This window comes from Hypoxylon fragiforme, assembly GCF_022984875.1.
Source record: "Hypoxylon fragiforme strain CBS 206.31 chromosome Unknown GGS25scaffold_5, whole genome shotgun sequence".
NCBI lineage: Eukaryota > Fungi > Ascomycota > Sordariomycetes > Xylariales > Hypoxylaceae > Hypoxylon > Hypoxylon fragiforme.
In genome coordinates, this window is record NW_026054760.1 from 116,136 (window position 1) to 138,057 (window position 21,922).

Genomic DNA, 21,922 nt, shown 5'->3' on the forward strand with positions numbered 1-21,922 from the left:
AAGCTCTAGCGGAGCGAGAAATACTATATACAGTACATGAATTAACATTGCATCAAGATTATGATTACAACTCAACATGCACCTCCTCTGAACCGCCTAACGATCGTATCACCCCTGACTCAATTCACCTCGCTTCACAGTTTTAACTTCACTCCAGCGAGCATAATTGTTGAATTTATTGCAACCCCTGCTCGATCAAACAGAAAGCTAGTAGGTAGGTAATTTGGAAAAGCTTGCATACTCAATAACGCAAACGCCTTCGGGCCGCCTTGCACGTATTCTCACAGCCAGCGCAAGGTGAGCCAGCGCTCTTCGTCGAACCGCCAGCATAAACGGCCGGACCAGGCGCTGTGTAGGAGTTCAACTTGGCATGGATGTTAACAAGAATGCCTGGATCGCTAGCTTCGTACGCGCCAGGCAGCGAGACGCCAGCAGGCTTAGCGCTGCCGCCGCCCGTGACGGTCAGCTGGAAGCACGTCACGTAGAACTGCGCGCCCTGGCTCTGCCCCGCAGTGTGGAGCGCCAGCGCTTCGGCCCGAAGTAGATAGTCCCCCGCCGCGAGATCCGCGGGGATTTTGACGTCCATGCGGCCGCAGCACGTGTTGATGTCCTTGGTGCCCCAGTGATCGTCGTCGCCTGAGCCACCCGATGGGTTCGCGGCCCACGTGTCGGCGAAGATCTTGAACCAGGATGCGGTTGACCCGTCGGCTGCAGAGGAGTCGGAGACGGAGCTTAGGTATGCTTGCACGGGCCCGTAGTGGGCGCCGCCGATGGCTTCGGTGGCGCAGGTGCGGTCACCGGGTTGCTGGTGGATTTCAATCGTCACTGTTGAGCCTGCCGCTACGCTACACTTCTTCGACACGGGGCTTGTCCCAGCGTTACAGGCGATATCCTTGGATGCTACGTTCGTTATAGGCGAGTTCGATAGCGGGAGCCTTGCGCATGTGGCGCCGTGCTGTGGGTGTTAGCGCCCCCTTTTTGTATAGGTAAGTTGCCTAAGCAGGTAAGCAGGTAGGGTACTTATCATATCGACGCCATCGACCCAAAGATCTTGGAACGTCGCGTGGCCGACCACGTTCATCGCGCCGAAGACGACGATGGCCGCGATGGGGGTCCACTTCATTGTGAGGTGGGAGTTTTGTCTACCTTGGTACCTAGGTAGCCGAATATGAAGCTGAAAAGGAATTGAAGATCAATCGTGACGATCACGCAATCTATCTGAGGCTGAGAGATGATGTAGCCTGTTTGTCGATCATTTCTTTACGTCAAGGTTAGGAGAAATGCATGCATTTTAAATGATTTCGCAGACTCCATGATACACCCTTGCTGTCTATCATTCGGAGCATGTGAGTCTATCACCCCAGCCCATCACCGTTGCGCTCCATGGAAAAATTGAGCAAAAGCTCTACTTTTTCGGATTCACATTCGGTTCTTTCCGCTGCTTCTCCCTCCGTGTGATCCATCTTGTCGGAGTTAGGAGGCCGGCTTGCCTAGCTTGCTTGAACAGTTGCTAGGACATGAGGCCATTACCTCGTACTTATAACTGGAATGGGATGGTTTCTGAGACAAGGTAGGGTTATGGACAGGGCAAGAGGATAGGATGTGATAGGAGGTGGATACATGCACGGCTCTGTGCAGTGTCAACGTGATATATCGTACCCAAGGGGAAGGTCGAAAGTAACGAGGGAAAAGCTTGTCTTGCTCGATGGCACATGCGTTGGGATTGGTGGGTCGAGTTGAGTTAGGAAGGTAGAGAGGTGCGGGTGTGTCGAATGCGGAACGGAATGTTTCTCCAGATTTCCAGATCGGGGGTGTCTGGGCTTGGCACACGTTGCTCCGTTGTGAATGGGGAGTTAGTTGGGTGCTGGGATCTAAGTTGGGAATGGTGGCATGGTGTATTGGTGATGGTATGTTTGATGCGTTAAGAGGGATGTCTCCTTACTTGCCTCTCCTTATAATATAAGTGCTCAGCGCAGTGGATTTTCGGGTGTATCTGCGACTAAGCAGAGATCTTATATGGTAGGGGCATCTAAAGGTGTCGCTACTGGATTCTTTACTTTCAATCGCAGCATTCAAACTCTTTCATGTGGATTAAGATGTCATTGGTGTTCTATTTATCTCGTGACGGTTACTTGGGCGATGAAGACTACGAATACCGCGCGAGTGAGTCTCGTTGGGTCGTGTGTTAGGGAAAGGGGGTTTCTGTTCTCCACCCAAGAACCTCATACATTTGGAATAAAAAAGCGATCTCTTAATCCCTTCATACAATACAACGGCTTAACCTACTAGATATACCTTTACAGTGAGAATGTACAGTATTACCTACCTGAGTATATAAGGTTGCTGGCCAATCATCTTCAGAAAGTTCAATCGTAACCATCATACTCAACTCGCCAACTTCTCCTCTATGGAAGCGCAAGGGGTTTACAGGGTTAAGCACGCTATTAATCATAACGCAGAATCGCGAAACCACCTCCAACTACCCCATAGACTTCCCCACGATCTAGTCTATTTGTAGTAAGAATGAACGGAAATATGATTCCTAGTGTGTTCTAGGTATTCCCCAACGTCTTCTTTTTGATGTCTAGGTTAGGCAGCAGGCGTGCCTGTGTTCAGTTATAGGAGTGCCTATTTTATACATATTCAAGTGACGATATAATAGTGGGTGATCTGAATGATCTGGGTAGGCTCGGCAGTGGGGAGGGTCCTCTCGGTATATATCTACCTCCCTAGTACGCAATCGTGATCAGAGTTGAATCTGGGGCTCTACCCCGCATCTTTCAGCAATATGGGAATTATATCAACCTTTACCACGTAATAGCTAGATGGCCGGCGGCCCCATTCTCGCGTTGTGGGGGTCGCATTGGGAGATACCTTGGAGAAAGAGGTTCGGGATGTGGCCGGCCATTCAACGCCATGCCGAGGAGGAGGAGCGTGTCTGTGATGTGACGTCTGATAGCCGTGTATATTGCCTTATGGAGTATTTATTATACCTACTGGAGTCTTACTCTTTGATACCCAGTACTCAGTTGAGCTTGTTGTTGTTGTCCATGTTTAGGTGCTGTGTGTGTACGATAACGTCCCAACCAAAAGTCTGAAGCAATGGAGAAAATAGAGCCCTCAGAACACCTCGAGGGTAACGTTGAAGTTGAAGTAATCTCGCAGTTTACCTTTATATACGTGTTCTACAATACCTAGGAAGATAGTAACTAACCGATAAAACGCCAACCCATAGAGAAAGAAAGACGCCTCGCTAGATGCAGCTACTACTAACAACCCTGAAGAATTCGACTATGCACGCAACAAACGTCTCAACCGCCGTCTCGACATCCGCATTCTCCCACTATGCTGCTGGCTCTACCTGCTGAACTTCCTCGACAGGGGCAACATCGGCAACGCGAAGGTGCTGAACCAGGAGACTGGCAACGATCTCCTGCACACGACGAACATGACGCCCACTAACTACGCGCTAACGGTGTCGCTATTCTCGGTGGCGTACGCGCTCTTCGAGGTGCCGTCGAATTGGATCATGAAGCACTACATCCGTCCGTCGGTTTGGTTGGCGGTTCTGCTGGGCTGCTGGGGGGCTTTGACGTTGGGGTTTGCGGGGGTGAAGAACTATCCTACGGTTATTGTGTTGCGCATGCTTATTGGCGTGGTAAGCAACCTCATGCTATCATCACATGTAGGTCTATCAGGGGGGGAACAATACAGCTAATATTGTATAGTTCGAGGCAGGTTTCTTCCCAGGCATCGTCTACCTCATAACAATCTGGTACCGGCACAACGAGCGCTCCGTCCGCATCGCCCTCGTCATCGCCTTCTGCAACCTCGCCGGCGCATTCGGAGGCGCCATCGCATTCGGCATGGCGACCGTCAACGGGGCCGGCAATCTCGAAGGGTTCCGCTGGCTCTTCATAATCGAAGGCACCATCACAATCTTGAGCGTAGTGCCCACCCTCCTCATCTTGCCGGATTATCCTGCTCGTGCCAAGTTTCTGAGTCCGTCGGAAAAGAGTTTCGCTGAGGATCGGCTTAAGGAGAGGGGCGGGGGGTATAATAGGGAGCATGCTACTCGGAAGGAGCTTGTTCAGACGCTTTTTAGCCCTCGAATGTTGGCGCACTACTTTGCCTATGTGAGTTGATCGTTTATTTCAATACCAGGTGTTTACCTAGGTAGACTAACTGTTACTGAATAGATTGCCAATGTGGTGACTCAAGGCTCGTTTACGTTCTTCACTCCTACCATCGTCACTGGTTTGGGGTATACGTCGATTCAAGCCCAGCTGTTGACAGTTCCGCCAGTAAGTCAAGTCATTTTCTCTAATGAACCTACTTACACGCGACCTCCTCTTAGGGCAAGCTAGTGGACCAGTCACTAACACATAACATCACAGTGGGTCGTCGGATTCGTCGTCGCCATCCTAGTCTCCTACTCCGCCGACCATTTCAACGCCCGAGGCTACCACATCACCGTATCCTCCGTGATCGGTGGCATCGGCTGGCTAAGCGCCGGCCTCCTACCCCCAACGGCATACACCTCAAGATACGGATGCCTGTGCATGGCCGCCGTAGGCGCCTTCCCCGTAGCGCCAGCGATGACCAACCTCACCGTCTGCAACACCCCTAGCATGCTAACGATCCCGCTAGTCATCGCGCTGCATAATTCTTGCGCAGGGATCGGCCAGGTAATCGCGCAGTGGATATGGAAGGCGGACGAGGCGAAGGACGGCTACCCGACTGGCAATTTCGTGTGTGCGGCGTGCAACTTCTTTGTTGCGATAGTGATTCTTAGCTTGAGGCTGTGGTACGGGAGGATGAACAGGAAAGGGGTGAAGGATGCGAGGGGAGAGAAGAGAATCTGGGCATATTGAGGCAACATGTGGTCACCCCCTATTTTGGTGTAAATTGAGGGGCTGTAGGCGTATTACCTGGTTCTTTAGATAGGTATCTACCTACGTAGGGAGGTAGTTAATAAAATGAGGTGTAAGTCCTCTGCAATACGTCTAGTGCGAATGGTGTTATATCGTTATTGAGACCAGAGCAACCCTTCCCCTAAAAGCAAACGCCTGCTTAAGCCAGGTAAGCACTCGATCACCGCCTGACCAATCTGCCATGCTAACTCCTGAAATGGCCATCACCCATACCTAGGAGTATCTCAGCATAAACTGTGTAGAAGTCTCATATTCTTGGGCTTCCTATGGCTTTGCCACGTTTTGGGGGGTAAGTTAGGTAGCGGTAGTGATATCCTGTCAGATTAGATGTACTTCCTCCTCGGCGCCCGAGATCAGCCATGGTCGAAACTGGTACAAACAGTATGCGTTAGTATCCACTGTAATAGATGGGTATCTTGTCTAAGAGAAGAAGTGGAGAACTAAAGAGACGAAAAAGACGTACCTGCTCCTTCACCAACGTTACAATACCCAGGCGCCGGAACATCCCCGACGGGTCCTTTTTTAGCAACAGCCCTTCGCGTCTATCCTTCAGGATAGGCAGGAACCAGCAGTCCTGAGCCCCTATGTTATCCTCAGCTACATCAAAGCATGCAAGAGCGAAGATTTCGGCAGAAGGTAGGTTAAGCTCTTTCAGCGAGGCGTGTTCTGTACCAGCAGGCTGGAGAACCGCTAGGAATCCATTCTCAGTGAGGGCTCGGCGACGTGGCGGCCAGCCGAGGCTCGGAAAGGAGGACAATTCGGGTTGGGAGGGAATACTACAGCGGACATGTTTTGGGCGGCCAAGGAAAGCCAGTTCGCAAGTTTTCATATGGAGGATGTCGGCATCGCATTTGGGGTCTGGGAGAAGGGTCCATCTCGGAGTATAGTCCGGTGTTGTGCTTTTCATTCGGGTATCGTCAGGCGGACATGATTGTGTAGATGTAGGTAAAGGCCGTATGAGGACGTTATCGAGGTCTTGGAAGAACTCGTCTTTTCGCAGATACTCTGCGCGAGTGTGTATTTGGCCTTGGATGGCTGCCCACTGATGATAATGGTAAGTCTGTGGTTTCAAATAGGGTCATAGTTACGTGTAGGCAGGTACCAGATGAAAGGGGGTATAATAATGAAATACTAAGTAGGTAGTTGAAGGTAACTTACAGACCACGTTGGCGCTCGAACTACCTTCTTTCCATCTCTGTCGACTGGCCTTGTAGATTTAGGCCAGCGAATCGTCTTAAGATTCCCCTTGATCGAATAAGCAGTGCACCATAATAAGCCACGTACCATGTCTGCCTCCCATATGCCGGCAAGGTATCTAGATCTAATCGTCTTTCGTGCCAACTGCGAGATACTGCTGCATGCAGCGAATATGTCAGAAGGCTCTGTCAATTGTCGTAGCGTGTAGTCCGGCAGAATCTTCTGATACCATAAACGGAGCATTCTGGTCCGTGACTGTTTTAGTTCGCGTTGCTTCACATTAGAGCTCATGTTAGTAAGTTCTGGCGCGTCTGGGAATGATCCTATTCGTAGATGAGATGGATCATGCATTGTTAGCCTGCCATCTTCCCATAGTTGGGACCGCTGGCAGGAGAAGGAGACTTGCTCCGTCGCGTAGATGAGTGCCCGTCTGCTAAGGACCTTTTCTTGGAAGCACCACCCTCGTGTGCTGACAGGGCCTTCTATTTTCGAACGGGGCAGACTAAGGTAGACGTTACCCATGTTCTTACCAAATGATAACGGGCAGGGTGGCATTGCTTGTTCGACTTTGTTAATCATGAAACCGTTACGGCTGTCCGCCGCACGCCCAGCGATGATAGTAAGAGCTGCGTTGCCGTACACCTCTGCCATTCTTTTGGACTCGTACTCCCAGTCTGCCCGGTTCCTCTGAATGATGCATAGTGAGTCAATCCAAAGGTAGCGTATGCCTAACTGGCGGGCAATAGCGATGCAGTCTTTGTGCGTTAGGGTTAGATTATCTTCGTCAATATATTCCATGAGAAAGAAGATATTATCGTCGTTCAAATCCGTAGCATCTTTCGCCCCTTGTCCCCAGCAGTAGGATAGCGCTATGTATGGCTCACGTAGCGTCTCCTGAGAAGTCTGCACTAATTTCATAGAGCCGGGAGAGAGACCAATGTCTATAACCCGCGTAGGCATCACAGGTACTTCTTCCGAGTCTGTAGCTCTGCATTCAGGATGTCCTCCCTGGCACTTAGTCATGAGAGAGCGGGCAAAGTTGATGTCCCCGTTTATATTTCTGTGTTCAGTGAAAAGGCGTTCAGTAAGGCGAGACGCGGCAGGTGTTCCTATGATTATTAGCGAAGATCAAATACAAGATGAGGGCTGGGGAATATAAACCTGGATCGGCAAATACGTTTAATGTGCCGCTCAACATATGCTTCCCGAAGCTTTTTTCCGCATCTTCTTTACTTCCACAGTCTACCCAAATCTCACTACCATTGGATTCATTCTCGCGAGCGGCATAAGCTGCGCTAGCTGTTTCCTTCCCTTTCGGGTTGCGAAATACATCCGTGAACAGTCCGGTGAGCCAAACCCTCTCATCGGGCAACGGTTGCCCTGCGTTGTCGTGGATACTCGTTAATTTGCCATCCAAAACGGCCTTGATATCATCTGCTGTGTTGTTCTTCTGGATGGCTATCCAACATAACATACATAAGTCACAGCCGGCGGCCGCAGAGTCCCGGAGGGATCGTAGATTAGGGTGGAAAAAGATCGAACAACTTCTTAAATCTTCTACCGTTAAGGCAGCGCAAGTTTTGCATTGCGCCATTTCTTTCATGTGTATAGACTGATGATTTGAAGGTCAAGTTGATAATTAGGTAACCTACCTAGGCACATAGGTATTTACTGACTTTTGTCTTTCAGGTTTGAAGGAAGGATACCTGGGTATGTAAGGTGCTAGCTTAGGCTCCCACATAGAGGGAGGGCGTAAGATGTGGCGGTGCCTCTTATTCGAAACCGGGCTCCAACCCGATCCTTGCAACACCACCCCCTTCACGTTTTCAATTACAGGAGCCACCTCCGTAGGGCCGTAGCGCCCGCCACTCGTCCAAGTGATTTTGCTGTAGACATTAGGTAGCTATGTCCCGTGACATCTCACCCAAGTTCAATAGACGGAGCCGGGGAATACCCACAATCTCGGGCACTGCCGCCGTACCTTTTCTGGAACCGCCCGTACCGCCTCCACTTTGGCATCTACGCCGTTGACAATAACTACTAGGAGCCTCATTAATAAGACAATAGCCATGATCAATGAGCATTGAAAGAATTACTAAACGTAGCCTCTAAGGCACATAGGTAGCTATGAAAAAAAAAATCAAAAGAAAAGCAAACACAACCCTTTTCTAGTATAGCAGCAATGAGCTCAGAGGTCTAAGAACGGCGCCAGCCCCACCGGAGGAATTGCGCCGCTGTCGCGGGCGAACTACGGTATAGGTTGGGGATGCGAGTCGAAGCTCGACAATAAGAAGCCGTCCACTAGCTAGCTGTTAGCTAATACGTATGTGCATGATATTTCATCCACTTATGACAGGTGTATCCCCGTTGTGCGAATATCAACGTCGAGAGCGAGGTCTCTGGAGATTTTCAGTCCTTTTTCTTTTCGCCGTGGAAGGGTAACAGGTTAAACGAATCCTATCCTTAGTTTCCGAAGATAGTAGTAAGATAGCCCCGGAGTGCTAGTTAGATACTCTATTGCTAGTACCAATTAGCACGCTCTCAACCCCCCAAAATTATCATTTCTGATGATTCCCAAGAGAAAACGTCCATTGGCAATCAATCACCCTTGAGCTTTACGCTAGAAAGAAAGTTGTGAAGTTGTGAAGTCCTAGGCGGCGCACCTTACCCTGGTTACATACATATTGCACAGGTACCTATCCTAATACGAAATGACCAAGATTTTTTCCTAACATTTCACGGAAAGTGTAGTAAATGAAAGTAGTTCTAGTATGCTAAAAAGTATCACGGGATTGAAACTCATATACCTTTGTTATAATTAATATGGCAGGCAAGTACCTAATTCGGATGCAAGCGATGGGTCTTGGCAATAAATAGGGGTATTCCGCCAGTTGGCACCAATGACAACGGGCCGTTGCCAGTCCTCACCCTTTATGCTACTTGGCAATAAAAAGGCAGAAAACTTCCTTGGATCAAACTCACCGAACCATTCCCGAGCAGGATACTCGAGACTCGTACTCGGGCAACGAAAACCATCCCATTGGCCTCGCCAATCATCATCAGTCAATCTCCGCATGTTATAGTAACGAAAAAACACGAACGACCCCAACCGTACACCCGTCCACTCGAATACCTAAGTCCCGTACCTACACACCTCCTGATTACCCCCTAGATACCCAAGGTACCTAATACCCCGCCAGCACAAAATGTCCGGTGCCGACGCCCCCGAGGTCCTGTCTGCGTACGACGCAATACGGTCAGACAAGGACCCGATGAATTGGCTGATTCTCTCATATGCCGGGGCCGTCGGCGATAAGTTGAAGCTGTCGGGGACGGGCTCTGGCGGGCTGGAGGAGCTGGCAAATAACTTGGACGCTTCACAAGCACAATACGGATACGTCCGCGTAGAGTACGCAAACGACACCGAGAGCAAACGAGTCAAATTCGTATTCGTCGTCTGGATTGGAGAGAACACCAAGGTCATGCGCAAGGCACGCGTGTCCATCGAGAGCGGCAACGTTAAGAGGGTCCTTAACCACCACAGCATTTCGATCGACGCCCGCGACAAAGCCGATCTCGACGAAGCAGAGATTGTTGCTAGACTGAGAAGGGCCGGCGGTGCTGATTACAATGGTGGCCGGGGCTGAAAGAGGCGAAGAGGAAACATCACAGTGATAACATGGTGAAGCATGGGTACTAGGTACCTAGTACCTAGTACCTGCGGAGAGTTTCGGGGGTTGATTGATGAGCGTGCATGAGCGAGATAACATGAATTTTCCTGGATATATTTTAACGATATACCGATCGATCGCAGATACGTACAGAATCAATAGATAGATAGAGAAGCGTTGAAATTTGGTTGAATATAGCTGCAAGAAGCATGTTCCATTCGTCCCTATAGGAGACGCAAAGGCTTCTAATCTTTGATAGGATCTCCGTTCCAACCGGTCAAATTGACGACCTCGGGGATCCTTCCGCTCCGCACTATAGTCCATATCACATCCTCATCGCCGTCGTTGATCTCTTGGTGTTCCATATATGCGGGAATTAATGCGTAGTCTCCTGGTTCTAGGTCGACCCTCTTTGATCCCCCTTCGCTGACAACGCTACCTCGACCCTTGACAGCGTAGACTATGGTGTCTAGAGCCCCATGATGATGGACCGCTGAGGCGGTATGTGGCTTGGCAAGCATGCTGGTAGCACAGATCCCGTCACACTTGTCGACGATGGCATTTGATCGGATCATGCCCTCTGTTTGTCCACCCGATGGCTTAATAGTAGAGGCCTTGGTCAAATGGACCGGTTGAGATGGTTCGGGGTGAGACATGGCGACTTAGTTGGATTCAATGTTGGGTGTTCAATATTGTAAGTAGTTAGATGGCAACAACTTGAAAGATGCAAGGTAAAAGATCAGTTGCATCAATCAATGAATTAGAATTAAATTAATATGATCACTACATACGTGCCTACCTACCTAATCTAAGGCATCAACGCCACGGGCGCTACTACCTAGGTATTCTGTACTACATCCAATATGTACTCGTTCATACTATCAGTACATACTAGGTTAGGTATTGCAGTACGGCCGCAACTGCCCGGGTAAGTGCAACATCACATCAATATGCAGTTATTGGTGGTAGCGGGGTAAATACAAGTAAATACATATGTAGTTACATATTGCCCCTCCAATTCTTCCCCGTCAGTCTCGTACTTATCATACTATGTCGTAGTAGTACCCACCAATGATCCATCATCAAAGTCCTGGAGATTATTAAAAGTTTCATTAGAAGCTTCTCTTTATCAGACCATCTCGCCTTTATTCCGCCCTCATCCACAACTTATCATGGATATCATAGATGTAACTAATCCACGTCGGATATTAGCCGTCTCGTTGGCGGATCCCGACTCAACACGCCATTTAACCACAGTGATCAAAGGTAATCAATAACATTGAATTATTCTAAACGTCATAACTTATCCATCACATCGTATCTTCTTTTAACTTAATACTTACCTGTCTACCTACATAAGCGCATTCCAGAAGCTAATCCGCCACAAGATCTCACCGGCACGCTTCCGGAACAAGCTTCCACGTCACTAGCTGGCTCATCACATAACCTCTCCATCAAGACAACTTACTACAAAGCCGAAGTACCCATATGGATAGATCTCATCTCATCACCCTCAGAATGGTCCTCCTCATTTCTTTCTTCAGAAGCCAAGGAGGTCCTTGAGGTGCTAGGGGGCATCGTGCTAGTGTTTTCACTACCTATAGAATTTCAATCAGATGAGGGCAACCGAGCACGTGAACTCATCCAACATGTCGGCAAGGTTATCAAGGATGGGCTGGGCGGTTGGTCCTGGGATGGAGTATGTCTATGTTTGGGGGTAGGTGAAGTCGACGATGTGGATGACTGGGAGGATTGCTGTTCCGATTCGGCTCTCGAGTTCGTCCAAGTGAGGCGTCAAAGTGTGCTAGGGCGGAATGAATTTGGCGGTATGTTTGAAATATCACGACTACCCCTTTTGCCCGTGGGAGGAATATAAGCGACTGGCAGCTCATCAGAATCACAGAAAAAATGGGCATCCCTCGCGTTCTTGAGGCGTTAGAGGCAAACGATTGGTCTCAAGCATCACTTGACGATCTCGGGTCAGACTTCGGGTATTTCGAGGCCGAGCTAGGTATCGGACAAGATAAGGACACCGAAGAAAAGGGGCCCGATCTTGACCCGGAAACTTTAGGCTTCGGCTTCGACCGTGAGGACTTCGCTGGTCTGAAACAGGCAATATTAGAGGCCGGGCAAGAACCGGAAGAAGAGTTACCAAACGGGGAATCGAGTACCAGCACCACCAAAGTGGCCGATGAGGAGAACCTTGGCGATGAAGATATTCAACAGATAGAGACGATGATAGCTAAGCTTCAAGTAGTCCGCGAAACGGCTGCTGGTCTACCAGAAGAGCAACGAAAGAGGCTAGCCGCAAAGGCAGTAGCTGAGGTAATGAAAGACATGCATTAGCCTCCTATACGCATGGCAAACCTAGGTAAACACGAGCTATTATGCTAGGGATGTAAGGGGTTGAAGCAAACGGCAGAACTATCTGGCTATTACGCGTTTCGCCTTGCCTTACCATTCTCAGCACGAATATGGCCGTTAGCAGCCCGTGATCACGGAGTGGAGCCGGTGTCCCGCAATGATTCAAATTCCTAATTACCTCGAGGGGCCCCAATATACTTCCGATTGCAGATATTGGATTCTTAAAACGAGTATACCTTGCTGCTGGGTAGCCTCTTGCCATTAAAGCCAGTCTATATTCTACTATGGCAGCTATCAGCCAGGGGGGTTCGACTAAGATCACGCTTGGTGGCATCCTTATGACTTGTAAACACTTGTGTCTAGAACTCAAAATTTTATATTTAGAACTATCTAGAGATAAATATATATATCGGCATGCCTACCCGGGTACATATAAAGTACGTCAGATACCACTAATGCAGCCCGTCTGGACATAGCTCCATCAGGATTCCATATATGTAGCTGTACCACATCCTATCAACGCCTCCCATATTCCCACCCAGCTTACCTCATCCCTCTCCTTACCTACCTACCTACCTATGTAAGTTACTAACAACCTTAAACCCCGAACCAACCACAGCTCCCAACTTTCGGCCCGAGAGCAACCGAAATCTCGACGTTATTGGGGTAAGCAAGCAACTTTGCTTTGCCGCAGAGACTAGGATCTCAGTGTTGTTGCCAATTGGGGAAGTTGGGGGGTGAACTACACCTCCTGATTGTAGATGGCATGGGGGAGATCCTTCGGATAAATATAATGGCTGTGACGTGACGTGACGTGACATAGGATGTTCATAGGGTTCACGAGGCTGTTGTTGGAGAGATCGGGTAGGTATATACCTACATACCTAGGTTACATAGGTGTTTGCGACTTGAATAAAACGTAAACTAGTACAACTAACCTGGGTGTATGCGGTGGGAAAGGAGTGGTATGTAGGAATCGAAGAGGCCATGATACCATTGCACTATTGTAGGTACAGCTAAGTTTTGCCAAGGGTCTACATGGGGGGACTCGATAGAACAAACTTGGAAGACAGCTTACATACGTGTAGGTATACCAGATTCCATAGGTATGTAGGTAGTCTCCGGGGAGATGTTAGAGATCCCCGCGCGATGACGATGTTCTGCGTCTTCTAGATTCCGCCTCGCGGCAAGTTCTTGGAAGTAGTTATAACTAACTGCCTGTCAAAGTGAAACTTCTAGAAACCTCGCTTGAGGCATTGATCTAGCAGCTCAAGGGGGTTGGGATGAACCTGTTACTGTGTAGTATAGTTCTCTAGTTCAGCTATAGGTATATAGACCAGTAGGTATAACTATAGGCCGGTAGCTAGGTATAACAAAAGCCGTTTTACCTCTCCGAGCGGGCCGGGCCTATATCTTATAGCCTCTCGGAGCTTAGTTAATTTTTAACTAGCTAACTCAACAAGAAACCGCATGAGGTTAGCCAACTACTTAGGCATTTAACCCGAGAGCAAATCTCGGTGTGGCGCGTCCATCAAAGCAGGCGTACTTGCTTCACTGGGCATGATAGTAGTATGATAGTGTGTATGATAGTAGTTAGTAGTACTATGCAGTAGAGCTTCACCTGGTGATACGGCATATTGCCAAGGGGACGGAATACGCATCAACCACAATTTGGTGCCCCTCCCCTGTCCGTTCTTTTTTGTTGCTTACCGTACCCACTGATCGTTTCATGTCCATGGTGATCTAGCATGCGCGACACAGAGAAGCGACATACGTAGCCCCGCGGCAGAAGGTATGTATGCACTGTATGTATGTATGCTAAAGGACTCGTCAGAATGAACTGATCTCGTTACATTTTCCATACTTCGGTACCCTTGTCACCTTTGACGGCCTCGGGAAGAGCCGAGTTGAAGCTGTAGGGCTTGTATGTATGTATGTATGTATGTATGTATGCATGTATGTATACAGGTATCTAGATTAGTAGATTGGTAACATCAGATGAACGAACGAAAGCGTAGGGCCTGAAGCCGTGGCCTATCTATAGCGCATGGTAATGAATTATAGTCACTAATCGGGAAGTGTCTTCTCGATATCGCTTGTGTAAGTAGATTTGGTGTAATCGGTACTGTTCAAACGCGAGTATCGGCCAGGTGCACGGCCTCAGCGTCGTTTCTATGCATCTTACTTAACCTACGTAGGTAGTTAGGTAACCTACGCATGTTACTATAAGTTATTAAGAGTTAGTTGAAAAGAGGCAGACGCTTCTGTTGATTTTTCCCCCAACAGAGACGTCCTTAATAGGCGTCTTCGTTTCGTTTCGATATACTGCGTAGTAGATACACACGAAAAAGGGCCCCCTGTGCTATGATGCGAAGGATGTTGGTGTTATGTACCATAACGTATAACGTAAGAATACCTACATGTCGTGCGCTTGGACGAAGAAGCCCTGCTTACCTTTCTATTTCGAGACGGTAACCATGATGCGGATTTCCTTAACAGGGTGACTTAAGCGGGGACAACCTTTTCCTTCTTCCTTTTTTCGTACATACGCCGCTCGCGTACCTACATACCTACCTCCCCTCGCCTCGTCTGCCATCAAGGACAAGGAGCTGAGACCCGGGTTCGGGACTGGGATCGTCAAAGATTTCTTCTTTGTCCCCGATCATTCCAAACCCCCGAGTGATCTTCTTCTTCTAGAAGCCCGTGTTTCGTTCGTATGGAGTTAATGCGAAACGGCCGATTACAGTAGTTTGTTTAGACATTATCCCTTATGACATCTAGGCTGCTGCTATCCGTATATCTTATTATAGAAGTATGGACATGCATGCCGGACTGCGTGACTATCGTCAGATATTAACTCGACAGCAAAAAAATTAGTCTCGTGAGACGATGGTTGCAAAGAGGCGCTTTCTCTGCGCCGTGGCTGGCTAGCCAATCGCCCCATTAGTGAGGTCGCAGCTGCAACGCGGCAATGCCCGTATAATGTACGTATTACATATGTGCCGAACAGCATCGTGAGAACTTTGAAGAGTCTACACTACACTAGTGTGTCACCCAACCGTCTGGCTGATCATTCATGCGTCCACGCAGGGGGGTTAAAGGGGAAGCATACGACGATTGGCTGTGCCAAGCCATAGCTTCATGCATACATTCCTAGTTAGTTCCTGAGGTGTGGGTGGCGCTGGCGACGTATTGGGTTACTGCATAAAAGTTGCGGAGTCCTTCGTCCCCAGTAAGGAATATGAACCGGGCAAAACAATGTGTGTACCCAAGTATGCATGAGCCCTATCTAAGGATATCTAGGATGCGGAAGAGGTTGAAGCGCAGAAAGGGTTATTCCTCATGCTGCTGTGGGGTGTTGTTGGCCTCTATCTGTTAATGGGGCTTCGAATATGATACATACATGTAGTATGGGGTCTATGAACGAAGTACCACGATGCCTTGGCTTAATCGTTGTCTCTGAAAATTGCTTTGGTTAGTAGCACTAGATCTCTTGCCATTCTGGGGATACGAAGTAACTAAAGGTAATAGATAAGCAAATGTCAGCCTCAAAGATAGGTTCAACATCCATTGCCTAGAGTATCAGGACCATGGTGTCAGTAGATCTCCAAAATGATCTATAATACGATCTCTATGTCCATAAATGCCGCTTGCTTGGCCTTGAGACTTTTGGCTTGTAAATGTGACGTTGTGAGATGGTTACCATGCTTGATTTAGTTCCATGGATAGGAGAGCTTAGCTCCGCCGATGCCGAACGGCTTGGAGGTTTCCCAGATGTAGAACATTCCTAGTACATACATAGTACTGTAGTAGTATGTATGGAGGAAACCATAGAACGAGGCTAGCCGATGATGCTCTTGGTACTGACAGTACTGTCTGCCCAGGCGTACCTTACAGATGGTAAGTGTGTATGCATTTAGAGAAGGCGAGATGTAATACCTATGACGACGAAGCTGTGAAGTTGACGAATCGGAAGCTAGCTAAACTAGCAGACCACAAGCGCACGGTGCTGATCGACTTACATATAGACTTACATATAGCTCTCGGGGCTTGGTGACTACTAGGTACTAGGTTTCCCCCTTTATGCGGCTTTGCGGGATCGATGACTGGCACCGTTGGAAGGATCTTGGAACATTTTCCCAGTCACTAACTACGTAGTAAATAGTTATTAGTTAGTACCATGTAGTAGTTTGAACGTTGAACCAATATTGTTGGTCGATTTCTGGGCTCACGTACGTACATACCTTAGTTAGTTACCTACCTAAGGTATTGGCAGTGTACCCTAGGTAGATAGCCCTGGAGGTTTCGCATGTGAATGGATAACTATAGTGTAGCGAGGCCTGCATGTGGTTGTAGAAGCTTAGGCACCTAGGATAGGTTAGGTAGTTTATTACAATGATACCTCTTACATAGTACCTACCTACCTTGAGATTCTCAATGTTTCTATGTTCAAGAGGCTGAGACCAATTACATAAGATGTTCCTCTCATAATCGCTCGATCGTGTTTTGGAAAAAGTGTAAAAGGAGGGTGTAACTCAAGGATGGGATGGATGGGATGGATGGGATGGATCATGGATGGCATGGGATGGAATGGTGCAAGGTACAAGCGGGTAATGGAGCGCGTGATTCTTCTTTCTATGCAGGTACACGGATCATAGGTCATGGATGATCCATGGAAGTGCTCAGGGGTAACTTTACTAGTGCCAGATACGTACCGCTAGTTTGCAGGGGTGTCAAGTAGGTATCCACAAAATGGCTCGAGCTGATGGCTAATGGATGATGGCTGATGTGAGAAGCTAACATTGAAGTAGCATTGGAGGTAGGTACCTTGAATGTCGATCTATTAAACATACCCTACCTAGAATAGGTACTTAACACACTGTGTGTTAACTAACTAAACATTGAATGTTAAAAGACATCTGAATGCATTTTTGATGCATCATTCATGTGGCTACAAATAATAATTCCTATACTATTTTCGATGATGATGACGATGATGATGCCATTTACGTCAGCATAGGGCTTTGTTGCCCCCTTTGCATTCTTAAAAGATCAGATTTTATTATACCTCTACTTGCTATGCTACTATTGATTAGTAGGCAGGCTGTCACAGTTTCAACCCGGCCTCAAGTTTGTCCTCGTGGGAGCTTGGCATCCGAAAGTCTTCACCAACAGAATGCGATAGATCTGCAAGGGATTCTAGCTGCGTGAGCTGCGTGGGTAGACAGCCCTTAACACCTCCAGGGCTTTAACAAATCCCAGGCGACAGGGTGGTAAGGTAATAAGTCGCCAGCCTTATTCAAGGCGACATGTCAAAATGCTAAAGACTTGATTCATTGATTAATTGGCTGACTGCGTAAGGAAGAAAAAAACGAGTCGGCACCATCCTCGCGGCTAGAAGAAGCAGGCTAGGAGGTCGTGAGGTAAGCGCTTGCTATCGGTCTTCGTTTCGGACTGATCAACCGCTCACGGCCGGGAACAACATCCAACCTAACTATGTAACTACATATAACCATCCATTGCACATACATACCCTACTTGTCGTTACCTACATACATAGTAGGTATGTACCTACATATAGTGTAGTAGCCTGGGATTACAAGCACAGGCAAGGAATGCTCCTATTCTAGTTTGCGCGTCTGCGACCGGCTCCTCTACAACGGGACGCGACCAAAAGGCCATCTATTCTGGGATGGATGGGGTAAGGAAAAAAAGACGTGTTTTACACAGTGTGTATGAAAAGCATACGAACCTGGCTGTACACTACTGCAGGAACACGACCGATGGCCATGCAGCACTGCAGTGCTACTTGGCTTCAATACCCAATGCAGGTACGTATATCCACACAGTTCCCACGCTCAAGTCACTGTGATCCTTCTATGCAAGCCGCACCAGAAAAGATATGTATTGTACAATAACGTTACAATATAATACGATACTTCCTATGCATAGGTATGTAAGCTCCTCCACGCTCTGTTGATGTTGAAATACTACTATTATGTAGGCGCCGCCTAAGGCAGGTTAGGCACCTAGGCTACCTATCTTGTGTCCCTGTTGAGGCAAGGACGGGGAACAGCGTGTAGTTCCTCCGTAGTCGAACTATTAACTTCCATTAGTTGTCGAGATGGTCGCGACCTGGTTCGGACGCGGTCGACTACACTAGGTACGTGGGATGTCTTGGATGCTGCGGAAAAGCATGCAGGGATACAATCGATCCTGAGGATCGTTCAATGCCACTGGCTACATGCACACGCTAGATCTATCTACCTACTAGGTGCCTAGTCAGCGACCTAGTTAGGTATGTACTGTATTCTATGGTATTGTATGGTACTGTACTAACCTAGGTATTGTACAATATAATACATACATACATATGTACTAGGTATGTATGTATGCATTGTATGTAGGTCTTCGGTTTCGCTATGCGCTGCACGATTGTGCTGACTACCTAGGTAAACTACGTTAGTAGATATCTAGACTGATACTAGGTTGGTGTTAGGTCCAACACCAAATAGACGGTTTCCTGGCAGCCTGGTTCTTGAACTTGAACCCCCCTTTTCCTGCATCAAAAAAGTCTTGTCGTTCGTGGAGCAGTGGGACGACCCGCGACTTGTAATTGGCTGCAATATGCCGTCGAACAATCCCCCACCATCACTAGAACGGATCACCATCCAGGCTTGTCGAAACGAAGGCACCTATCATGCGTTTGTTTCTTGCGTGCCAAATACCTAGGACGTTCCCCAGTGAGTGTCACGCCGTATGGGTTCCATTAAGCGATTCTGTCCAGTTTTGCGAAGCAGACCGCATCCATCCAAGATCGCCCGTGGATAAGCTGATGAGTATTCTGCCTTCCGATTGCCTGCACAAGATAAAAGTAGACCTTTGGAGAGAAAAGTTTGGGAAGGGGTCCAATTCCCCTTGACCAGAATGTCTGAGCCCCCATCGCTTTGAAGATCGGAGTTCCCAACATGCTGGACTGGCGGCACGGGAAGAGTCGTACTAATCCCGTCCTGTCTCCTCGACTCGGATCGTACTACGAAAGAACAACGACAGATCCATTTCCATCCATGTATGTGTACAGTTTCGTACATTGCTAATTGTCAACGGCATCGCCAACAAATACATAAATTAAAAGGACTTCATTGTTGATGAGGCCGGCCAGATCAAGACTATCTTGTCAAGGCTAAGTAACTTTTCTAATAGTCACCATTTGCACACCCCAACATCAATCACGAGGCATACATATGTCAATCAATGCTGTATACAAAGTCCATTTGTATTGTACACGAGTATGCACGAAGGGCAATAATACCTATATCAAATGCGGCGCGTTACTAGGCAAGGATTACCGTCGGCTCTTCCTATCCGATACCGTGGCCACAACCGCCCCGCTGGCCAGAGAGGGCTTTTCTGCTTTCTGCCTCTACCTAATTAGTAAATAGTGGTTTCCAGGGAGGACACACTGTCCACCCAGGATGGTTATAATCCTCCCTCCTACTACCTAGGTAAGATAGGTAAAAGCAAAACACCCCCCAAACTCCTGTCGAATTCCCAGGGGAATGGGAATGGAAAATGACAAGTTTCCCTTCGCATGAAGACACTGATATCGATATCAATCACATATAACTGACTAGTACGTTCTGGTGTGCCTATGTAAGTATGGCAATAGTTACATACTATCTTCTAGTTATGCAACTAAACCAATTATGTACTCTTCAGGAGCACCTACAAAAAGTAGGTATCTATTCTAGGTGTATGTAGCACATTACAGCCTCGAATTGAAATAGCAAAGGGCAACACTTGCTTCCTATCTCTCAGATTCAGGTTCCAGTTGTACAGTGGAAGTCATCGTCAGAGATCAGTCCCACAATGGTGTTCAATGTTGCTACAGCTAAACAGCTGTACCATCCATGTACATTGGTTGATTACTTCGTAGACCAGACCTTTTCCACCATCTTGGTCTGTTCAGCGTTTGGTCCACTTATCCAGGGTCCATTCGGCGATCCACTTCGGACTTGTCCTAACTCTCAAGTCAGTTCAGTTTGGATTTTGGAAGACAGGCAAGTGAGTGGCTCCTTTTCATGCTATGACTACAAAAACAAATGCTCCTCCGGGTGCTATCCTCTTGTTTTGAAGTTTCAATGTTTACCTACTTTATACTTGGATAAAAAGCTGCATCCTGTTATAAAAGTGTGGTTGGAGCATACACGACCTTTATATTATTAATATTATTATCAACCGCAGCCACAACAACGACAACAACAATAACAACAACAGCAGCATCGTCATCATCACCATCTTTCTTTTCCTTTCTCTTCTCTCACGCATGAGGGAAAAAAGACGGTGTGCCGCGAATTGTGTGGGCTGTGAAGGGAGACGATGGATGCAAAGCCAAAAGAGCTTCAACAAGTTGTGCAAATAGGAATTCGAAGAAAAACTAAAAGGCTCCATATATTCAACTTGATAGGTCACTTAAAGATCACATCCATTCCATATTCCATACTGTACCTAGTTGGGCTGGACAACGTCACGCATTAGGAACATCAGGAACATCAGGAACAGGCGATAGCCCACCCACAACTCCCTTCTCTTTTAGCTTTAAAGAGCTCATCACGCCCCCGCGAAAACCCGCGTCATACCTTTAAGCCGGTATAGCACGGTAGTTGTTGTTTACTGTATTATTCACTGTTAATTGGTAAGTAAATACATACATACAGATACATCCATGATACCTATACATACATAACACCTTACACATGCATACACTTTACACATGCATACAGGCATACCTTACAGTACATCGATGAATTGATAGAGAGACCCACCTAAACCATTTAGCTTGGTGTCCCGTTTCCTTCCTTCCTTCCCTCTCTCCCTCCCCCCCTCCCCAAGTTCCAAGTTGGTGTGTACCAGGCCTACCCACTTGGGGCCGACCTACGAAGCCAAGCCAGGTCTATCCCCGTCGCCTGCAGTTCTTAGGCAGGTACCGCCTGGTACCTTTCTCTTCCACTTGTACTGTCTGGCTGTGTCTGCTACCTAACGGATACTTTGGTAGTTCAGTTCGCTCTTGCTGGGCCGCCGCCCTTTACGCATTTTTTTTTCGGCCTTCCTCCTTTTCCCCCCCTCCTCCCTTTTTTTGTTGTATTCTCTCCATCTTCATCTTCTTCACCCGTATTGTCACTATCGTCGTTTATCGACAATTCTTCTTACCCTTTCTCCCCCCCCGTATTCGTTATTTCCTTTTTTCTTCGAACCCACACTCTCTTTTCCACTTCATAGCCATTACGGACACCGTCACTCCTTTCGGGTCCATTTCATTCCTTAGGCTTAACTAACACAGTCCAGCATCTACGCGACCTTGTCGTCGTTTGCTATCCAATATACCTATTAGTAGTAGTATCTTGTGTCGACGACATTTTAACAACCCACCATCGTGCTATAGTTATTCAAATATAGCTATTTGCCTCGGGCCGACGTTCCTTGACAATTATTACCAACTTTTTACATCTTTAGAAAGATATAACCATAATAATCTTTTTGATATTCGGGCGTGATTGGGACAGCGGACAAGCCCATCGATATCGCGTTTAAGCCCCGACATCGAGGCCGATCACCCCGGACTGACATTCTTTTCCCCAAGTACTACGTACACAACACTCCTTGAGCTACCAGACCAATGATGGACACTACTCCCATCAAGGTAGAACAGCCGGGCTCCGCGGGACCAACTATCGCGGGCCAGGTTCATTCTACACC

General features: G+C 47.8%; 6 protein-coding genes across 6 annotated transcripts; 3 read left to right on the top strand and 3 right to left on the bottom strand.

Annotated features, from left to right (window-relative positions):
* Positions 1-159: 159 nt before the first annotated feature.
* GGS25DRAFT_260849 (glycosyl hydrolase family 61-domain-containing protein) lies at positions 160-1,569 on the bottom strand. The gene is made up of 2 exons (XM_049257287.1): positions 1,025-1,569; positions 160-952 (listed from the first exon to the last, which is right to left on the bottom strand). Exons 1-2 carry the CDS (start codon positions 1,121-1,123, stop codon positions 242-244), a joined length of 810 nt encoding a protein of 269 aa, XP_049116222.1. The 5' UTR covers positions 1,124-1,569; the 3' UTR covers positions 160-241.
* A 1,533-nt stretch (positions 1,570-3,102) lies between these two features.
* GGS25DRAFT_521243 (MFS transporter) lies at positions 3,103-4,874 on the top strand (the record flags this gene model as incomplete). The annotated part of the gene is made up of 5 exons (XM_049264020.1): positions 3,103-3,153; positions 3,236-3,658; positions 3,729-4,136; positions 4,200-4,304; positions 4,398-4,874. The coding sequence occupies 5 exons, from the start codon at positions 3,103-3,105 to the stop codon at positions 4,872-4,874; spliced, it is 1,464 nt and encodes a 487-aa protein (XP_049116223.1).
* Positions 4,875-5,063: 189 nt separating this feature from the next.
* On the bottom strand, positions 5,064-7,880 carry GGS25DRAFT_260867 (HET-domain-containing protein). The gene is made up of 4 exons (XM_049257288.1): positions 7,293-7,880; positions 6,093-7,240; positions 5,398-5,976; positions 5,064-5,303 (listed from the first exon to the last, which is right to left on the bottom strand). Exons 1-4 carry the CDS (start codon positions 7,732-7,734, stop codon positions 5,253-5,255), a joined length of 2,220 nt encoding a protein of 739 aa, XP_049116224.1. The 5' UTR covers positions 7,735-7,880; the 3' UTR covers positions 5,064-5,252.
* A 1,015-nt stretch (positions 7,881-8,895) lies between these two features.
* GGS25DRAFT_260957 (actin depolymerizing protein) lies at positions 8,896-9,913 on the top strand. The gene is made up of 2 exons (XM_049257290.1): positions 8,896-9,273; positions 9,332-9,913. Exon 2 carries the CDS (start codon positions 9,338-9,340, stop codon positions 9,776-9,778), a length of 441 nt encoding a protein of 146 aa, XP_049116225.1. The 5' UTR covers positions 8,896-9,273; positions 9,332-9,337; the 3' UTR covers positions 9,779-9,913.
* Positions 9,914-10,593, bottom strand: GGS25DRAFT_260955 (RmlC-like cupin). The gene has a single exon (XM_049257289.1). The coding sequence runs from the start codon at positions 10,456-10,458 to the stop codon at positions 10,048-10,050; it is 411 nt and encodes a 136-aa protein (XP_049116226.1). The 5' UTR covers positions 10,459-10,593; the 3' UTR covers positions 9,914-10,047.
* Positions 10,594-10,837: 244 nt separating this feature from the next.
* On the top strand, positions 10,838-12,595 carry GGS25DRAFT_488815 (uncharacterized protein). The gene is made up of 3 exons (XM_049260854.1): positions 10,838-11,068; positions 11,191-11,628; positions 11,706-12,595. The coding sequence occupies exons 1-3, from the start codon at positions 10,975-10,977 to the stop codon at positions 12,146-12,148; spliced, it is 975 nt and encodes a 324-aa protein (XP_049116227.1). The 5' UTR covers positions 10,838-10,974; the 3' UTR covers positions 12,149-12,595.
* The last annotated feature ends 9,327 nt before the right edge of the window (positions 12,596-21,922 follow it).